General features: G+C 40.0%; 1 protein-coding gene across 1 annotated transcript; it reads left to right on the forward strand.

The window, feature by feature from the left end:
• Positions 1-672: 672 nt before the first annotated feature.
• LOC116509018 (lymphoid-restricted membrane protein-like) lies at positions 673-20,222 on the forward strand. Its single transcript, XM_032217896.1, has 13 exons — positions 673-2,094; positions 4,020-4,096; positions 4,624-4,708; positions 5,432-5,507; positions 6,384-6,411; positions 8,159-8,304; positions 8,716-8,845; positions 10,573-10,720; positions 12,612-12,661; positions 13,160-13,210; positions 17,231-17,310; positions 17,400-17,538; positions 19,893-20,222. Exons 1-13 carry the CDS (start codon positions 2,040-2,042, stop codon positions 19,908-19,910), a joined length of 1,083 nt encoding a protein of 360 aa, XP_032073787.1. The 5' UTR covers positions 673-2,039; the 3' UTR covers positions 19,911-20,222.
• Positions 20,223-22,149: the final 1,927 nt, after the last annotated feature.

A 22,149-nucleotide genomic window follows, 5' to 3' on the forward strand; every position in this document is an offset into this window, starting at 1 on the left:
ACAGAGGACCACTCTTCCCCACAGTTCTTCCCCCAATTTCATTAAGAAAGTTTGATTTAGATTCTGTCCCCTGTTTGTTTTATTACCAAATGTAAATATTAAATGTTATAGTTTTGCAAGGGCAGCAGGGGTGGGGGAATGATACAGAATGACAAAAGAAGCTGCTGATAAAAGGGCAAACAAAATCTGCACAACTTGCCGCAGCTAACTATCTGTGGCCAACTTGCTACAGGACAACTTGCCATGGGCAACTCATTATGTGACAACTCACTGCAGGAAATAGAGTTACACTAATATTGAGGAAATAGTGGAATAGAATAGCAATAGCACTTAGACATATGCCACTTCCCAGTGCTCTACAGCCCTCTCTAAGCTGTTTACAGAGTCAGCATATGGCCCCCAACAATCTGGGTCCTTATTTTACCCACTTTGGAAGGATGGGAAGCTACGTCAACCTTGAGCCAGTGAGAATCAAACTGCTTAGCCTGCAATACGGCATTCTAACCATTGTGCTGCCACGGCTCCTTAAATCATTAAAGAAAGGATGCCAAAGGAGGGAGAAAATGAAATGTGAATGACAAAAACTAAAATAATTTTCAAATTATTTTAAATAATTAAATTAGATTATTAAATTGTTCCTGCAGCTAGTTGTCAAATGGCAAATTGGCCATGGTGAGTTGGCTGCGGTGAATTGTCCTATTCTGTTCTGGAGTACACTCTTAGATAACAACAAACAGTGTTTTCTTTTTCACTCGAACCTCTACAAAGATGGCTTCAAGATTAATATGGAGATGCAACATCAGAAATTTTAGTCATACAATGACTTCATCAATCATTTACTTACATATGAATCAATTCTATTCAGAGTTTGCATGGCACATTACACTGCAAGTTGTCTAATTGAGCCAAGTTCACTGTAGTTTACATGGTGCCCAGAGGTGGGATTCACTTGCCTTTCCTACCAGTTTGCAACTGTGAGTGCACATGCCTCATCTGCACATGCGCATGACCTTCTACACATGCGCAGTGCTGGCGCATTAGGTCGGGGCAGATGGGCAGAACCTCCTACAGCCACCACTACTGGTTTGCCCAAACCTGACAGAACTGGCTGAACCCCACCTCTGATAGTGTCATGCTTGGATAGCTGTGTGAAAAAGAGAATGGAAGAATCTTGTGGCATATCCACAATGCAAACTCGCAATACTTTTCTTCCTCCAGTTGGTAGCCTCTGGAATATGTTTGAACTATAATTCCCAACATTCTTAACATGTTGGGATTTGTAGTCCCTCTCCAGCTGAACCAAGAATAGAGTCAAAAACATTTGATTTCCAAATCATAGGTAACTGTACTGAGCAATAAACATGCTCAATGGTATGTCTTGTTTTTACCGGTAATTGCTAAATTTTACCCTTAGTATTCCATTGCACTCAATTCCTTGCTTATTCTTTCCACTCAGTTCTGAGCCTTCCCCAGCAGATGGCCTTGTAGATTTTTAAAAATTCTTTTTCCTCCTTCCTGAATTAGACAAGAGAGTCAGCTTGGGAAGCTGTTAGCAGGGTTAAAATGTGATGATTTTCTGTGATTCTGTGACTCACAGATTTTGGGGGAATACATTTACAGGGAGTTCCCTTCAGTTTATTTACCAGGGAGGCAAAAGGCACAGCAGACTGCAGTGTTGGCTGCCAGCCTGATCCAGCCAAGAGAATGGCAGGCTTCTGCAGAGGTAAAATAGCTGATTCCATGCCAAGCGGTGCCTGTGGAGATGGTGAGGCTTAGGCGGGAAAGAAGGATTGAAGGATGCCTACTGCACTCCATATGATTAGATCACACTGCAGAAGAGGGTTCAGTCAGAAGCCCCCTCTGACCACACATCCTGCCAGATATTCCAAGGTTATCCCTCCTGGAGTGACAATCTTCATACAATTTTCACTTCCACACTCAACTGGGGAACTGGTCGCTCACTTCATTAAGGAGCCTGTCTCCTTGCCGGTCAAGCTTCATAGTAATTAATCAAGCCTAATTATCCTTTCAGCAGAGAAATGCAGATACAGCATCTGGGAGATCTGGATGGACCTGTGCTGTCTTTGGATGCCGGTAAGCAGCTTGGGCATGGATTGGATGGAGTAACGACCAGCCTTGGGGTAGGGAAGGGGGCTGTCTCCTAATTTTATGGGGTGCTAGCCTTATGTGATCTATTAAGATTAATCAGAGCTTGGTATCGTTAGTGGCTGGTAGGTCTTCACTACACAAAGTTAGCAGCTTTCAACAGATGTAACTATCTCAAAGAGAGCAAATGCCCCTGCATCTAATGGAACAGTCACAAGTCTAGGACTTAGAGAACCCTTCTGGCTCCTATTAAAAGGGAGAAAGAACACAACCCACTCTGGCTCCCACATTTTCTTTTCATTCTTATTTCCTTCTATTCTGGCCTATCACTGGAACATTTCTCAGTTGCAACAGATCCAGTTTAATGTCACAACCTATTCTGGATGCAGTGGCTGTTTTTTCTCTGTCACTTTAACAACAGCACCCCTCCTTGTTTATTCCTCTGCCCCGTGTACAGCATGTTCATTTATTTATTTTAGTTAGTTAGTTTGTCAAACATGTACAAGATAACAGATATAAGTATAAACATGGGGGTGAACAAAGGAAATGAGTACAATTAAATGGAGACAGTAGGACAGGGATGGAAGGCACGTTGGTGCTCTTATGCACGCCTCCTTTACGGACCTTTTAGGAATGGGGTGAGGTCCACGGTAGACAGTTTGAGGTTGAAGCTGTGGGGGTTTGAGGATTTAACAATGGAGTCAGGTAGAGCATTTCAGGCGTTGACCACTGTGTTGCTGAAGTCATATTTTCTACAATAGAGTTTTGAGCGGTTTACCTTGAGTTTGTATCTATTGTTTGCCCATGTATTATTGAGGTTGAAGCTGAAGTAATCGTTGAGAGTTGGATGTTGTAGCACACAATTTTATGTACTATGCTTAGGCATTAGATTCACACCAGAAGGCCTTGCTCTGATCACTTGGCTAAAACTGGTTTGGACATTCTCCATGCTAGATGGAAGGTTATGTCATTGCTTTGAGCTAGGCTAAGTCAGGAAACAGAGACCAAAAGGATCCCAGGAAAGCTACTTTATCACAGTAGGATTTAATAACAGAACCTTGAAAACTTGTCAGCGTTTCTCTCTGTCCCATCTTATACCAAATGAAACTAAGACAGGGTTATTGTGAGTCTCTTTCTCATGCTTTCCACTTTATCAGGACTGAATTGTAATTTGCCTTCCCTTCAAGGCTCATCTGTTCCTTCACCAAGGTCATCTCTGTATTCCTCTACAGCAGGGGTGTCCAATCGTGCCAACCTTAAGACTTGTGGACTTCAAATCCAGAATTCCCCAGTTTTAAAATTGCCACGGTTGGTCACCCCTGCAAATAGAGTTTCACAAGTGGTGCTACAAAGTTACTGCTGTTTCAATATGTCTTTGCTTCAAATAAAAAATATTTTGTGGATTCAATATATTTATCTGTCAGTTGTGTGATTACTCTTCTGTGATCAAGTCTCAAGAATACTATGCTGCCATCCCTGCAACAGGTGGAATTTCTGGGAGCCCAGACCCCAACTTCAAAAAAATGTTTCAAAAACATTAGATAGGAGATAGCTGAACTAAGATTTTCTACTTGCTTTAGAATACATGTATTGTCAGCCTATTCTCCCATCATCATTGTCAATTCTCTGAATAAAGGCCCAAAGTACTCTGATAACTCATCTTTGACTTGCATATTAGAACTCATATTGTTCCTTCTGGAAGGAACCCACTTAGCAAGGAGAAATGTCAGGACCTGCTACTTCTCTCATTTTCTATTCTGAGTCCTCTAGCATCCAGATCTTGTTCCTAAGATGCCCAAAATGATGATGCCAATCCTGTTGTCAAATTTTGGGTTTAGGTTGAATGGGAAATTTTCTCGTGAACACAATAGATGCAAGAAGAGAAGAGTATGTTTCTGTATTTGTTCCTTCAGAAACAACGGCCACTTCAGAAGGAGAATCAGAAAGAATGGTGAATGAAAGAAGCCAAAACTCTGATGGCAAAGCCAAAGTAAGTAAGACTGGCATGGTTTTACAATTGCTGCCTTTTTTTCAAGAGGGGCTTCCCAGCTTTTAGTACTAGGAATTGATCAGGCCCCGAATGGCTTAGCTTTGGCTTTAGAACTGTATGCATTGTCATCAGAGTATTTTCCAAAACATGTTCCTTCAGTTCAGTATCTTGGAGATGGGCTGACTGGGCATTCTGAGAGTCGTAATCCAAGATGTATATGGAGAATACCAGGGTGGAGAAAACTTTATTGGAACATATTATTCAATTAGAATCTCTTTTACTTAATGTAACATGATGTGAGGCTTGAAACAAAACCAATGTTCTAAATGAAAAAAGTATGAAGGAAGGTTTTCTCTTCAGCTGGTGTTATTCATAACAGCCCACTCTGCTGTGTATAGTTGGGGTGGTATCATGGTACTTCTTTCCAAGTTAACTCTATTTCCCTAAGAGGATCTAATCCATGTTGAGGAATGAATGTGTGTGTAGATTTCTGTTACTTGGTTGTAACTACACTAGTTCCTTTGCAGCTTTCTGTGGTGGGATCCCAAGAGCTGGCAAAGAGGAGCAGAGTCCAAGCAGTGTGTTTCAAAGATAGTGGTGACAGCTACGAAGGTTGGTGAATGAGTGCTAGATTTATCTTGTGTTCTCCTTTCTTTTCATTGTTGCCCTTCCATATTGTCCAAATTTTCTCCCCCCCTCCTTATTTTTATTTCATATTCAAATATCTTTCAGAATTCACCACCCTCCATTTGTTTTCTATAGTTCCCTACCTTTCATTTTGTTTCTTCCAATTTTGTTTTCCCTTTTGTATATCTATTTAATTTATGCTCCTAACCTTCCAGGAACGACTAGTTGACTTCCTTTTCTTCCCCAATTCCAATTTTTCCATCTCCAAAAGATTAGCATTTTCTCCATTTTTATATTCATCAGGAATTTTCTTCAAGTGTGCATCTCGAGAATTATGAGTGCTGCAAGTTAACCATATATTGAAATTTCTATTGAAATAAGCAAACCCCATATTCATGTTCTGAGACTGTGTAGAATGGCTATTTAGCCTAGAAAAAAGGATCCAGTTTAATGCCCTATCTGAATGATTTTTACTGTAATCTGTGTAAAAACAAATGGCCACGAACTGTTAGGGCAAATTGTTTTATCAGGAATGTAACTTAAATTTCAAGTGCTTTTGAACAGTCTGCAGTTACTGGCCTGCCATACCTTTGCAATAAATTTCTTGGCAAAATAATCTCAAGGGATGACTAAATGTCTTTATTTTTTTTCTAATCTGTTCCTAATTTGTGTTGTTTCCACTTTATTTGTTAAACTTTTCTTATCTAGAATCAGATTCTTCTGAAGATGAATTGAACACTTCACAAGTGGAGGTTTCTGTGCTTCAGAGGCTGGGCCTGCATAGGTAAGAGCCGTCCACATGTCTGACAGAACTCTTTCATAGGCCTTCTTGCTTATCTGTTTGTTTGTTTGTTTTGTGAGTAGGGAAAGCTCTCTAAAATAAGCCAGTAATTCCTAGATGGCTTTAAAATGGCCTTAAAATCCAAACAAACACAATTGAACTCCAATAATTGTGGGATGCAGTGGCTCAATGGGTAAGATGCTGAGCTTGTTGATCAGAAAGGTCGGCAGTTCAGCGGTTTTGAATCCCTAGCACCGCATAATGGAGTGAGCTCCCCTTACTTGTCCCAGCTTTTACCAACATAGCAGTTCGAAAGCATGTAAAATGCAAGTAGAAAAAATAGGGACAACCTTTTGTGGGAAGATAACAGCGTTCTATGCACCTTAAATGTTTAGTCATGCTGGCGAAATGATCATGGAGACGTCTTTGGACAGCGCTGGCTCTTCGGCTTTGAAACAGATATGAGCACTGCCCACTAGAGTCGGGAACAACTAGCACATATGTGCAAGGGCGACTTTTTACCTTTACCTTTAATTGCTTGTACCAACCTTAGCAACAACATTTCTGAAATCAGTATCAATTATTATAAATAATCTTTCCATATCATTTACAAGGTATTTCCCCTTGTATATTTGAGTTACGTCTTGCACTTAACATCCCTCTGAACTATACCAATCTGAATATGTTTGCTCACAGGTTCTGTAAATCAGAGATCAAGGTTGCAATAGTGGGGGATGTCTTTATGCATTCTCTCCAGCTTCATGGGTGAAGTTATTCAGGTTGGAAGCTACAGAACCTTTCCTCTGCTAAGTTGTTTGACCTTTGCCAGATCAGATATTAGTAATATCTACTGTGTATGATTTTGTATTTTCAATGCAGGGCATCTCTGACAGAGCAAGATGTGGAGGTAAGTGTTGTTGTCCATGCAGCTGAATTCTTTCTAATTCATAGCATATTAGCTTTTTCAGAAGATATTCTGATGCTTATTGAGATAGATGTTCTAAAATAATTGGCTTCTTGTCTAGCTTGGAGTCTTCTTTTTCTAACCTGTAGAACATTATTTGTTCTGAGGCTCAACTACATCTATCTACTACAGTATTGACTCAGGGGTGGGCTACTACAGGTTCGCCCAGGTTCAGGAGAACTTGTAGCTAACATTATGGGCAGTTCAGAGAACCTCCAAATCCCATCCCTTGCCCTGCCCTGCCCACCTTGCCCCTCCCACCCTGCCCCACCTCTCCCAGGACTTTACACATGGCCCATTTTGGATGCAAGATAAGTGCAGTGCCCGTGCAGAGGCTCCGGGAGGAGGGAAATGAGCCTTCTGGAAGTTTCAAAAAGCCAGAAACAGGCCTGTTTCTGGCCTCTGGAGTGCCTCCGGAGCACAGGAGAGGCAGTTTTTGCCCTCAAGGAAAGCCTCTGGAGTCTGGGAAAGGTGAAAATGCCCACCCCCTCCTGTGGTGGAGGAGGCCAACTAGGCTATGCCCACCCAGCAACTGGGCAGAGGAACCTCTTGCTGTAGTTTTGAAGCCCACCCCGAGTATTGTCTTAGTGACGAACATTTCCCTTCATCAAAGATGTTTGCATAATTGTAGCCTTAAGTTCAACTTCCATAATAACATTGGCCGGGTTGGCAAATTTTCCTATGTACCAGAGGACCTCAAGTGATTTATATTCCTTTTTCATTGCATTACAGTGTCACTAGAAAGCATACAATGGATAAATGCATGTGACACTAGACATTTTTCAGCAGGGAAATGAAACATTTGTATTTCAATTTCCCAACAACGAAACAATAATACGTTATTGGTTGGAAGGCACCATTGTTTTCTTAGTTAAAGGTATGAGTCCTGGGAAACTGTCTGAAACAATTAATATAATTTAAGATGACCAGGTCATCATGAAAGGTGATATTTCATATCAGTGTCTTTTAGTCAATCAAAGTTCCTGGCAAACTGCCCAAACAGGTCCATGCAGTTTTTTGGGCAACGTCTATGGAGATTCAGGTCATGATTGCCCCAAATGTTCTTTTTCCTCCTCAAAGGGTAACTAGACCTTCTTGGTTCTTTTCCTTTGAAAACATTTTGTTTCTCAACCAAGAACTAAAGAATCTTCTTGGATGAGAAGCTAAACATGTTCAAAGGAGAAAAACCAAGGAAGTCCAGTTGTCTTATGAAAAAAAAGGGGCGTTGGGTTTTTGGGACAACATTTTCAGAAGTGATTTGCATTGCCTTCTTCCTAATATTGAAAAAGAATGGCCCACAACTGGACTTTGTGCCAAAGACAGAACTGGACCTCGCATCTCAAAGCTGAGAGCCTTTGACCATTATAGCAACTGGTTTCTGTCTTTTTGTTACAACATGGATGAATTTCATGCTAGTTTAACACAGAAATACAAATACATAGATACATATGCACAACATCTTGACTTTCTCTTGAAACTGGATTGCTGATAAGAACTGATAAAAGTCCAAGATTTTACACTATCTTTTCTGTTTCCTAGAGAAAATTAGAACATTTGACTTAGTGTCTATTCATTAATAGTTTCCCCCAAAGGATTTTGAAAAATATGGAATGTGATTGATCAATCATATTCCATCAATCAACATTATTCCATCAGTAGTACAATTTGGATGATCTTCCTTTTTTGGCAGGCAGCTTTTGCACATTTAGCCTTGGCTTTACCGCTGCGATATGTTTACCCTGAGACAGCGAGTACAGATAGAAGAACGAGCCCGGAACACAGCAGAAGAGAATATTCAAGAAGAGTTGGCAGAATGTCAGGCAGTGTTGCAGGCAAGTGAAGTAATTTCTGGAGTCTTTTGATCATTTCTTTGCATTCTAAAGGATGGTAATTTAGAGCCATCAATAGCATTGGGCTTCCAAAACTCAAAAGGGAGAGGACCAGCAGAGATTGAGATGGATTCAGATATTGCATTTTTCCTATCCTTTTCATTAATGGCTAAACCATAAATAGAATGCCTTTCTGATTTTATTGTGACCCATGTGCAGTTAAACAATGTGTTACTATCATTGAGCAAGTTGCACATAAAGATTTCTGAAGGAAATTGGGCCAATTTTTTTTGCATTGCAATTGCATTTATAATGAATTGATCCAGTCCCTGAGAATTGTCTTATTTATGAAGTCTAGTGAATAAGTCCAAGTAGTCATTATTTCAGTTCATTCAGAATGTCTGTTTTATCCCTCCAGAGTTGGATCAGGCCTGTTCGGACCCAGGCATAAGGAACTGGTTGAACATTTACAGAACAGCCTAGCAATTCTGACAAGGACAATTGAAAGGGCAACAGGTGCTGCAGAGAAATTAGGAGCTGTCCATCAGGTAACACTGTAGTTTTATATTTCTGTTATTTAAACTCTGAATTATTGGAAAGGTGAGTAGATTGCTACTGATCTCAACAACTACCATCTTATGGGATCATTGGAAGGACAGTTACTAAACTTGGGGTAGTCTGACAACTTAACATATGCCTTGAGCCTTTGTGTCTGACACCAGGTTAGATATATGTGTAGTCCTTGACCCATGACTACAATTGTCATTGTTTTAAGTTATACATTTATATTGGGATGAACAGAGTTCGTTCTGGGTATCATTCATATTAATCCAATTCACAATAACAATATTAGTAATCTCAACCACAATTTTCACTGTTAAACAAGGCAGTTATTAAGTAAGTCATGCCCAATTGTGACCTTTTTCTGCCATGTTCTTAAGCAAATCACTAGTTTTATTGTTAAGTAAGTTATGCAGTTGTTGAGTGAATCAACCTCCACACATTTACTTTGCCTGTTCGAAGCTGGATGGGAAAGTCACAGATGGCTATCACATGATGCTGGGACACTGAAAGCATTGTAAATTCATGCTGGTTTCCAAGTACCCAAATTTTGATCATATGACCATGGGTGATAAGTGCAAGGACCAGTTGTAGTTCACTTTTTCGATGCCATTGTAACTTTGAATTTTGTAACTAAAATTGGTTGTAAGTTGAGGACTATCTGTAATTAATCATGGAGAAATTACGTTTAGATGGTTACTAGGAGTTGTAAATAACTTTTGGCATATAATAAAAAAGGGGGGGAGATCCCTGGTACAAAATGGGAAATGTTAGGATGAGCTTGAGATAAAACAAGTAAAAAACGGTGTTAGTTGGCAAACTCTATACATTTAATCAGGATTTCCTAAGGGTAGTTTTATTTTTATTAAAAATTTGCAAATCATGGAATCTGTTCTAGTATGTTGGTAGCACAGGGAACAGTTCAGGAAAGAAGTGAAATAATTGGCTTTAATTATATTAAAACACAGTTTTAATATATTTGATAATAAGGAGCATTTGTAGAAGGTTAGAATCTTAGAATCCTGCTCACATATTTTTATGTAATGGTGTTACATGTAGGCAAATAATAACCCAATTTGCATATAACTTAGCCACTGGATATTTTTATATGATTAGGTAACATTTGAAACCAAATTAGATGAATAAAATTGAACAGAGAATCTAATGCTGTCCCAGGACTAGGAAGTCTCCAATGCAAAACTTGGTCCTGTATTCATTCTCCTTAAATGATTTTAGGCAAGTCACCATCACTCTGCTTTCTGCAATATGCCTTTATATGGCAGACTTAACAAAATGTAGCATAGTGAGCCTCTGGAAAATACTATAAAAAGTAAAAAAATATCATTTGAGAAGCTTAATTGCTATGTGATTCATGTCACTTTCTTATATCAATATAAAAGTGCTTTGCTGCTGTCGTCTTTCACTAACCAGGTTTGATCTCCCTTAAAGTCTAAAAATCAGCCATCCAGCAAGGCATGGAAATCCATCCCAATGCAAAATATTAGTCATAAGGTTCATGGGCTCAATTAATCATTGACTATCCTACGGCGATGGTCATTACTCAATGAAGGATCTGCACAATTCGAAAAATATAGGGTTGAAGCAGGCAAATCTGTTCATTGATATCCTTGAAAAAGGTTGGGCTGGCTTGGTCATAGTTTCCTTTATTACTCCCCTCCTTGGATTCATTCACACCTTCCTGTCCTTCCTGCAGGAGGCCCGCATGAGTCGAGCTGCAGAACTGATGGTGCAACATGTGGAGAACCTCAAACGGCATCACCTGAGGGAGCATGCAGAGTTAGAGGATATGAAGAGGCTGATCCAGCAGAATTCCCGAAACTGGCAGTTAACTGAAAACAAGGGTAAGATTGGGTCTCTGGGCATCCTGAGGCCCCAGGCCCACATGAGGCCCCCAATCTGTTTCTTGGAACCCTATTTTGAAGCATGAAACAATTTAATACAATGCCTACTATCTTTCATTATTAAGCATCCACTGTGTCTATCCTCAAAGTTGTCCACTTTGGGACTAGGAATTGTTCTCCTGGCTCCTTAGAAAAAAAGCCTGGGATGGAAATATAAGACAATGAAACAGCTGGTGTGTACAGAGGAATAAATGTTTGGTGTAAGAGTAGCACTTATGAACACTTGCTTGAATTCTCAGGAGAAGTGTGGAAAATATTTGTTTTTATCTGTTTCAGGCTTCATATCATTAAAAAAAAAAACCAATGATTTAGAAGAATCCTTGTTTTTAATCATATATCAACAGGTTCCACAATGGTGAAAATCTTTGTATTGAACCACCTGTATTTTAAATAAGTGGGAGGTTTTGTTTTTTTTTTAAAGTCCAACCCTTTTCTAGTTCTGCTCTCACAACTGAAAATCAGAGGTGTCAATGAGCGAAGTGTGTCCAGTAGGTCAAAATATCACTGAAGACTGTTCAGTAGAAGTTCTGCCTCTTTGCTAATTCATGGCTTGTGTGGTCATGGTTGCCACCTTGACTTTGTGGAAACCTCCCACCTCACAGAGATCTCTGAGAAAATCTATGCATTATCTGCAGGAGCCAAGCTGTTTCTTAATTGACTTGAAGGTCTCTTAATGTGGTGGTCCATCTGAGAGGGAAAATATTAGAAGGTTTGTTTAGCTATGACCTGTTTTCTCTTGGAAAGAAGCTTTCCTACCTCTTAAGTTATGCAAGCTGATTAAAGGATTTTGAAACCAAGCCCTGACATATGCCCATATTTCACCTTGTAGGGGAAATGGGCCACGTAGAAATTTAATAAATGAAAATAAATATGTGTCTCCTATAAGGATCAAAACTTAAGCATCAAGAAAGAGCTCTAGCAATTAGAACATTCTGATGGAGTTTCACCTTTTTGTGTGTGCTACAGAATGAATATAGTATTCGCTTTGGCAATAATTTCTGCCTTTGGTTGATTGATAATTTCTCCTTTAACTTAGCTACAAAGAAGCAGCTTTTCTACAGGAATGCAGCAAGAGAGGGAAGGGCTAAATAAATCCTAACCATTTGATTTTTCTCTCGCTCTTTCCCAAGCTGATGCAATTACATTTTTTGAATGCATTTCATGTAGTCTTGCGTCTAGAATTGTTTTTATATAGCTCTGTCAATGAGGAGCATGAAAAGACAAAAAAACACACTTCAGTTGATTTACCCAGTGTAATTAATATTTATGTCACACACACATGAACCATACAAAAGTTAGCTTCAAATATTTTACTGGCAAGCTACCCTGAAGACATTCCCAAACCAATCTTTCAAGATTTTTGTCTTGGGTCTGCCTCTTAGTTTGGCTAATGAGGACTCTAAATACTGATATTCCTTCCATGTTTTTCACAAGTGCCATTCTTGACATTATCAAATAACAGTCTGTTCAACATACAAAAGCTCCCTTTGTCCCACATTATAAAATAAGCATTTTCTAATTATCCAGATTCAGTAATCACGACTATCCATTTCAGAAAAAATTTTAAGGTTGCCTTAAGACACTAGTTTGCTGTGAGTGAATTATGCAGCATTATTATATGCCCCTTATTGACCCAACTGGAACATAATCTTACCGAGGAATGTCAAATCATATTCAATCTACCTGATTTTCTAGGGTTTTATACACTGAAGTTTCCCAACTCTTCCTGAAGATATCACAGGTGGAATCCAGCACATGTTTGAATTGAAAAACATGTAGTTGAGCTCTGAGTTATGGTCCTTCCCATTAAAAAAATATTTTTGTCTCATAGATGATGGTGAGCAGAAACTGAAATATCCCTTAGCGCGATTTTTTCAGCAGGTAAGGAGATTAGGGTTGTGGTAGGGAGTAGTTCTCAGCTGCTTCTATGGAGAATCATGCTTTAGAAGAGATGGTGCAGGATTACCAAAGGCAGCTAGCCCAGTGATTGAGCTTCATCACCTCCAGAGAAAGAAAGCTGAAATTATTGTCCTGTAGTTCAGCAGCGCCAGCTTGGTCTTTCAACTCTTGATGAGCTCAAGGATCTCATTGTATTTCATCTCCACATTTATTGCTTAGTTTTGGACTATAGGTATTGGGTGAAACCATGCACTGTGATTTGTAAACCAGAGTTTAGATAGATTCAGATATGTGCATGTTATATTAAACAGTGATTACACAGTAATCTAGCATGGTTTGTGAACTCTATCATATTGTCCCTGGAAAATGAACTGTTACAGATTGAGGAAAGGAGACAGGTATAGCCTTAAGGGAAATATCATCCCCATAACAGCCAATCCCAAACTTTAGGCATGCTAATCAAACTTCTTTGCATTCCAGGGCTCAGCTCGGCGTCGAGTCAGCATTGCAGTTGTACCCAGGCAGCTAACGGTAAGGAATCCCTTCTATTACTATGGTTCTTTTGCAAGAATATAATTTGCTGAGTGCACTACATCTCCATTACCATTTGACCTTCATTCTCTCTTTGTAAGCCAGTTCTGAATTCATTTACAGTCTAGGCCAAAGTTAGAAAATTTGCTAGTAACATAATCTCATTGTCTCCCAGACATTGTTCTAGTTCCATGCTGAGGGTAATGTTTAAACTAAGTAGGTCAGATTTCTCTAATTTGGTATCCTTAAACATTAGGCTTTTCAATTTTGAAACTGTGTGAACTGTGGAATCAAGTCCAGCACACTTGGAGGCACCAGATTGGGAAAATTTGATAGGTGGTATTATCTGTTGACTACATGCTTTCTTCAGGTATCATGCCTCCTACTGGATGCCCCCATCCCTAATCAAGATGAGCTTTATTAAAGGTTCCCAAGTGGTCTTCTAGAATCAGGGGTGTCATGCGCAGGCCACACCCACCACAGCTCCGCGAAGGGAAAAAACATCATGATATGTCACAGCAACATGACACATGGAGTTTGATACCTGTGTTCTAGATGATGAGCATGCTTGTCATGATTCCAAGGGATCAGTGATACACTGTTCAAGAATGGTTTCCTGTATTGGAACTGCAGCTATTAAGTTTCTTCTCTCCTCAACCTTATTAAACTTCAGATAGCATCAGGTTTTTTTTTTAGTTAAGTAACTCAAAGGCCTCAGCATCTGCAAAAGTGATAAAAGTAAACTACAAAAAGAAGCACCTTTCTACTTCCTTTTATTCTACATGGTTTTTTTTTTCATTCCCCGTAGGATCTATATTTATGTGATTAATTACTTTCATCTGTGCAACTTGTGGACTTCTGTTAAAGTTCACCCTTATGGAAAAAAAAACATGTGTTGTGCAAAGTTCCTACTTTTCCTTCCGGCTACCAAAAATCACAGTTGATGTTCAACAGTTGCATGCACCTTTTGACTTTATTCAGCACTCTGGATATGGCAGGTTCATCCTTCATCGGATCTCAAGCCCAGACATATTAAAATATCTATTAGCAGCCAGAAATGCTCAAACTTTGGGCAACTTGGATTGCTTATTCAACCATAACCATCTTTTTATATCCTAGTGTCCCAAGGAAGCCAGGGAATGCCTACATAAAATTAGTTTAATATGATGCTGAAAGCCTCAGTTTCCTTTCTGTAGCTTTATCGCTCTATTTAATTATTAGTTTTGTCCCTGTCATGTCATGCTGGCCACGTGACCATGGAAATCATCTTCAGACATCATTGGCTCAATGGCTTACAGAAATGTAGTTGAGCTTGCCTACGATTAGCTGAGAAAAACCTGCAGGGACAGGTTTTGACAGGACCCTTTTTTGGTCCTGTCATTTCATTGACAATGGGAAGAAGTTTTCCGCTTTGTAACAAAAGGATCTTCAGCCAAGAATCATCCATGCTGTCAAACTTTTGAAGGTCAAGTCAGGAAATAAATTCCACATAAACAACTGAAAGTCTACTTGATTGTTACCAGGTATAATTAAGGAGTCTTGAAAGCCAGGTAGAGATTCTTTCTTCCACCCCTTGAATCTGGAGTTTCATTCCTACTTCTTTCTCCCTTAAAGGCTAGGATCATGTTTATGTAACAGCTGTTGCATAGCTTCTTCAAGGACACCTCCATACTCCTCTGCTCCACCTTGAGGAGTTAGCAAGTAGTCTTGGGCAGTGGTACTCAAAGTTTGGGCTAGAGAAACCTAGAAGTCCCTGAGATTTTTTTCAAGGGAAGGCATGAAGTGAAACAAATACTCTACATTTTCTCAGTTTTAATTTCTAATACAGAAAATATTGACAGATATTTTCCACATAAACCAAAGCTGTTGGGGCTCTCAATCATTTTTAATTATGTAAAGGGGTCCCGAGATAAAAATATTTGAGAACCACTGTCATAGGGAACTTGGGAAGGCTTTCAGTTGCTCATATTTTCCAGCTTTAACCCCATGAGGACAGAACATTACATTAAAATGCTCATTCTTGAAATTGCTTTAAATCATACAAGAGATGATACTATGATGGGAGTACTACAGAATGGCAAGCCAGCCACAACGTCTTTCCCACACTTCTGCTTGTATTCAAAAGCAATACATGGAATGTACCAAGGAGAAAAGCACCTAGAACTAAGGAGAAATTTCCTAACAGTGAGAACAATTAATCAGTGGAACAGCTTGCCTCCAGAGGCTGTAGATGCTCCAACACTGGAGGTTTTTAAGAAGAGATTGGATAATAATTTGTCTGAAATGATATAGGGTTATGATGGCCAACCTATGGCATACATGCCGAAGTGGCAGGCAGAGCCATCTCTCTGGGCACATGAGCTGTTGCCCGTTGGTCTACCGGGTTCTGGTGCGCTGGCCAGCTGGTCTTCATGTGTGCGGGAACCAGTGGTGGGTTTCAATTTTTTTACAACCTCTTCTGTAGGTGTGGCCTGCTTTGTGGGAGTGGCTTGCCGGCCATGTGACTGGGTGGATGGTGAAAACTCACTTAACACGCTCTTACTTAGCAACCAAAATGTTGGCTCAGAAACTGGCATTTGAAAGCACACAAGTCTTAAAGCTGTCAAGTTACAAGACCCTTGCACCCCTAACCCTTTAGAAAAAAACCCAGGGGTGTTCAAACTTGACAGCTTTAAGACTTGTGGACTTCGGTTCACTGACAATGTGCGCACGAAAAAAAACATGCCGACAAAACCGCGGCGCGAAAACCATGACATCGAAATTGTGGCCACAACAGCGCGCTGACAACAGCGCGCCGACAAAAGCGCGCCATCAACAAACAACACAAAAACAAGTTAATAACCCTAACCCTACCCTAACCCTAATCACGCTTTGTGGGCGCACTGTTTTGGGCGCAATTTCGACATCGTGGTTTTCTCGCCGCGGTTTTGTCAGCGCACTTTGGTCGGGTCACGAGGGACTTCAACTCCCAGAATTCCTCCTCCAGTCATGTTGGCTCAGGAAACTCTGGCATTGAAGTGTGCAAGTTTTTAAAGCTGTCAAGTTACAAGACCCTTGCACCCCTAACCCTTTAGAAAAAACCCAGGGGTGTTCAAACTTGACAGCTTTAAGACTTGTGGACTTCAAGTCCCAGAATTCCTCCTCTCGCTCTTCATCTTGATGATGTCCAGATGGGCAGGGGAGGGAGCTGGAACTGGTTCTAAATGGCACTGTAAATTTGTGGAACCTCTTCTATACAAGAGGTTAGAACTGGCAGGAACCCACCCCTGGTGGGAACGCTAGAAACTGGAAGAGCAGCCGCCCAGTGCACATGTGCACGCCCGGAAGATGACCTTCTGGTTTCTGGTGTGACCACGCGCACTAGCCATCTGGTCTTCACATACACGCCAGAAATGGTAAGACCTGGTGGTTAGCACGTATGCAAGCACCAGAAACTGGAAAATCATCTTCCTAGCACGCACATGCACACGGGGTGGCTGCTCTTCTGGTTTCTGGCATGCACACGTGCGTGCTCCCATTTTGACATGGTGAAAAGGTCCACCAACACGGTTCCACCACAAAACCGCGGTAGACTAAAGCTTGTGTGACTAAAGCGCGGTGACAAAACCGCACCGTCAAAACCGCGCGACAACAGCGCGCCGACAACAGCACGCCGACAGAAGCGCGCTGTAACATAACCCTAAAAATAACCCTAAACCTAACCCTAAACCTAACCCTAAACCTACCCTAAACCTAACCCTAAACCTAACCCTAAACCTAACCCTAAACCTAACCCTAAACCTTACCTTAAGTTAAATCGCGCTTCTGTCGGCGCGCTGTTGTCGGCGCGCTTTTGACATTGCGGTTTTAGCGCCGCGGTGTTGTCGGCGCGCTTTTGACGTTCGCGGTTATGTCGTGCCATGCACCAACACTAGTATAGGGTTTCCTGCCTGAGCAGGGAGGTGGACTAAAAGACTTCCAAGTTCCTTTTCAACTCTAATTCTGTTCTGTTATTCTGTTATCTAATTATCTCTGCATCAGTTCCATAGCTCTGAAAATGAGGAAGGCCTTGAGGGAGAAGTGGTTAAACCATCAATAGACAAAGATGAAAGTCCACAAAGGTAGGGATCATCTAACAGAAGGAGCTGAGCACTGTTTTGGCTTGGTTTATCCTTTGGTGTGATGGTTTCTCTTTGTTTCTCCACCGCAGACAGTCCCATTTCTCCCAAGAAGACCCTGCAGTGAATCACCTGATCCTGCAATCCAAGCCCTTCCAGCTTCTCAAAGCAAAGCCTTCAAAGAGCAAAGAGCAGCCATTGTATCAGAGAAACAAGCCATTGTGCAGAAGGGTAAGGCATCATCCCGGCATCCTTTCTGCTAGAAATGGATGGCATTTGGCCTATGAGTGCTGGGGTGGGTGGACATGCTCCAGAAGGAAGCAGCTTGGGTCCAAGAATTACATGTAGTCAGGCAGAAAGCTAAAGAAGCATTAATTTTTTAATGTAAAAATGTAATCCAAATACTTAATGATGTTTCCTTTTCTGAAATTTTAACTACCTTGATTTGTTTACAACTCTTGTGGGTCTCTAGGGTTGCATTCAAGGCTTCAAAGGTAGGAAATTGTTGCTCAAGGACCTCACAGTGGGTTTTTTTTTAGGGATAGCCTTTTAAATATATCTTTTTGTTTACCAGATGTAGCTATAAAAAATATTTCCATCTTAAATTTGTTATTTTATAGTCCTGTTATCTTAAGCAATCAAGAAGGCCCAGAAGCTTTCTCTTTTTAGTTTGGTCATCACTAGTATAGGTTGGACTCAATGGTGAGATTCAAACTTTTTACTACTGGTTCTGTGTGCGAGGCTTGATGGCGTGGCAAGGGAAGGATACTGTAAAATCCCCATTTTCTCCTGATCAGTTGGGACTCGGGAGGCAGAGAATGAATGGGGGCAGGGCTGATCAGAGATGATATTTAGCGGTTCTCTGACTACTTCAAAATTTCCGCTACCGGTTCCCCCAGAACTGGTCAGAACCTGCTGAATAACACCTCTGGTTAGACTGAGAGAGAGAGTGACTAGCCCATATCTTGTCCAGGTAACTTTTCTACTATAATGCACCCTGTAAGTAAGTGAGGAATGGGTGTGTTTGCATGCTTAGTTTCTGCCATGGGTAAAAGGGTTTCAGTATGAAGCCTTAATTAGGCCTTCAAAGATTAACCAAAAGAGATCTTGGAAACCTGAGGGTGTGAATAAAGCTTTTTAAAAGCTGCAATCTTTTTTTTAATCTTCGATATAAGACTGAAAAATGATGTAGACACCATCACCCCCTTTCATTCCATTGAGTCTGATTCTCAGAGACTGCCTGTACAAGTCCCTGCAGATTCCTTGTCAATATTTTTCAGAAGTGATTTATCATTGCTTCTTTACTAGGGTTGAGGGAGAATGACTGGCCCAAAGTCATCCAGTTGGCTTTGTGCTTAAGGCAGGAGTAGAACTCATGGTCTCCCAGTTTCTAACCTGATGCTTTAGCTACTACATCAAATTAGCTGTTTGTAAAGTCTCATAAAAGACATGATTGGAGTTGAAAAAGGATGCAGTTACTGCACATGATTCCTTACGTTCTGAAGCACCTCCAATTATTTTCCATTAGATATGTTTTATTAAGCATTTTAAGGAGAAATAAAGAACCAAATTGGGAACAGAGGCAAAAAGGAAGAAAAGATTAATGAGTCAATATTTGCTAATTAGCAAGTAACTGAATATACTGTATCATTTTCAAACCTAAAACCATAAAAATTGAAACCATGAAAATGTCAATAGCAATCCTCAACAGAGCATAAAGCCTAAAATATTAAGAATTGCAGTCTGAGCAAAAAGACTTTATGTTAAAGAAACCCACATTTCAGATGTTTACAGACGTCTTTGTAATGCATCATTCTGGTCCAAAATTGTTTCCATATTGAGTTGATTTCTGTGACAGATTCTCTGTCAGAAAAACGTTAGTTTAGCAATTAAGGTGTGCCATATCATTTTCAAAGCATAGATATCCTGTCCTGGGTATATCTCAGAGCTCTGGTTGGTTTTTTACTCTAAGTGTTTATACAAAGTTTACTTGTGTATTATTTTTCTGATGTGTGAACCAAAGAATTCCTGCCAGTGCATTGAGCTGGAATGCAATGCTGGATCAGCAAGTGATGGGGGCACTGGTAACCTAACCCTGGGTTAACAAAGGCCAATATTACCTTTTTATTGTTAAAAAATAGGTTCGGAGACAAGTGGCAGATGTTACAGATATTCATTTTATTACTCCTAAAATCATGATGCTGCTCTGATTATTTTAAAATGTGAGAAAGACATGCTTACGATATATCTTTTTTTTTAGCATAGGCATTTTTTAACAAAGTATTTCCTTGGTCTATTGAAAAGTAGGGAGGCAGAAGCCCATTCAGATATATGCAACTTCGTTTATAATGCTTGCTGTGTAAAACAAAGGCAGCTGTTTGAGACTATAAAGAAAATCAAATTAATCATTGTCTTTTGATTGACTCCACAATGGGACTCAGTGTTTAGAAGTCAGGCTCAACAAAACTGTTTCACAGCATTTCCTTTTGGCTTCCTTGGCCTTTTTAGTGAAGTTGTCGGTCCCAACAGTGCTATAAGTTTCTTTGGAGTTGACAATAAAGGATGCCTACTATTATCTTTCTCAGGAGAGATTCAGAACTTAGGAGCAGAAGCCACACTAGCAAAACTCTAGAAAATGACAATGAAGGATTGGATACTGAAGAGGCAAACAAGGAATGTGAAGAATTGGAAGAAAATGCTCTGCTGTGAGTGAATATTGTCTTGTATTCTTATCACATGTGGTGGCCTCTTAGCAAGGATTTAAAAGTTTTGCCAGGGTGAGAATAGATACTAGCTCAGATGGGTTTAAAGTAGGAATGAAGGAAAAATGGACCCATGGGTGAAGTTACAAACAGTAGGTCCATCAATGTTCATTGTAGTAGTCACAATGGCAATACATGACCAACGAGTGCAAGGAACAAGTGATGTCCATGTCCTACTTGTAACCTTCTCTGAGATATCTGAGTGCTCCTGTAGGATGCTGAAAGTATCATCTGACTTAACTGACTCCACAGGCTTCCGTGGTAACAAGGAAGTTGGAATCAGGTTTTACTTGCTAAGAATATCCTTGTTTTTATTTTAAAACCACGATTCTTGTCCTTATGATGACAAAAAGTAAATAAAAAGCACAGATATGGAATTAAGCAATGTATGGATTGTTATGTAATTTTTTATTTCTTCTAAGAGATACTGAACTTGTGTTTCTTAGGCATATTTTACTTTGCATTCACACCCATTAATAATGAAAATAGAGTCTATATATTTAGGAAATGCATATGAGTATCCAATGGAAGAGAATATTGTATATGTAGCTCAAGCTTGCACTGTGAAGTCCTTGGTGTTCCTTAAGCTTGGATGTTTGCTTTCATTTATCCAACTAGATACATAATCAGCAGTAGTGAGCGTGGGGTTTGCTTCCTTTTGTATACAGTAGCTTGCCCTACCAGTGTTGGACAGCATGTGGTTTTCTTCTTGGTAGTTCTTTCATCAGAGTATCATTTTATGCTTGTTTGTCTTGTGTTAATCCCTGCTTATCTGAGTTTTGGTTACTGGAGGGGATGTGTTCTGATCTCTTTTATTAACCTTCTTAGCTATTTGCTATGTCTTTTGATATGTAATATAGTTTATTTCTGCATGTCTATTGACAGCTGATTTGTCTGAATGCTGAGCTTCCAAGAATTCCTAAAATTTATAGATTTATTTTATAATTTAACATAGAATATAGTACTCTAACAGCCACTATGTTTGACAGATGGGCAGAAGACTAGCAGAGTGCATCCATGAACATAGCTTCAACCATAGCTTCAACTGGGAAATTGTGAGCATCTAGATTCTAGACCAAGCTAAATCCAAAAATGCTAAGGAATCCTTGAAAGCTTGGCATTCAGACAAATCAGCCATATAAAAACAAACTGTATTTGCATACCATTCAAATGAAAGGAAGGAAGGAAGGAAGGAAAGAAAGAAGAAAGAAAAAGAACAGATGTTTTCTCTTCAGCAGCTATCACACACATAATCAGGGATGAATATCAAACAATCAAACACAAAACAATACCCTAATCAAGGAACTACCAAGAAGAAAACCATAACTCCCCACCACATTGGCAGGGCAAGCTACTGTATATAAACAGGAAGTAAACCCCAAACTCAATAGCACTGATGGTGTTAGCTAGTTGGGTAATGAAATATCTGCCAGCAAACAGCCAAGCTCAGAGAACACCAAGAACTCCACCTATGAATATATTTTGTGGTTTGAGCTACAGGTCTGAAATTTTCATTCTGAGATAAGATAACAGCTTTAATATTTAGTTGCACTAAATGACTGTTTTACAATGTATTCTTGGCAGGGTCAAAAAATCTAAATTGGAGATTTGCAGAGCCTGGTTTTCTATACCCATATACTACTGGGTTTCATTATGGATGTTTGTCTTGGGGATTGCTTGCCTTGTTCTAATCTGGATCCTGGAGCTGCAGAAGCAATGTTCATTTACAGCCTCTGATTGTTAGACACAGAAGGCACATAACTTTGCATCATCAGACTTATGGAAAAATAAAAACGGGAAACAATATGAATGTCTTTTTGTGATCACTGGGCCCTAAGGGCCTGAGACATCGTTCTACTCAGTCTGACCAGGCCCTAAGACATGGTCCCATCCTACTGAAATGTCCTGGAAATCCTCACAAATAGTTACGCATTTGAATGAATTCAAGTATGGAGTCTTCTGAAGGTGATATAGTTTTAGCTCGGCAAGTATAATATCTTTGCTAAGTAATAGCAATAGCACTTAGACTTATATACCGCTTTACAGTGCTTTTCACCCATCTCTAAGGAGTTTACAGAGT

This window comes from Thamnophis elegans, chromosome 5 (genome assembly GCF_009769535.1).
Source record: "Thamnophis elegans isolate rThaEle1 chromosome 5, rThaEle1.pri, whole genome shotgun sequence".
Lineage (NCBI taxonomy): Eukaryota > Metazoa > Chordata > Lepidosauria > Squamata > Colubridae > Thamnophis > Thamnophis elegans.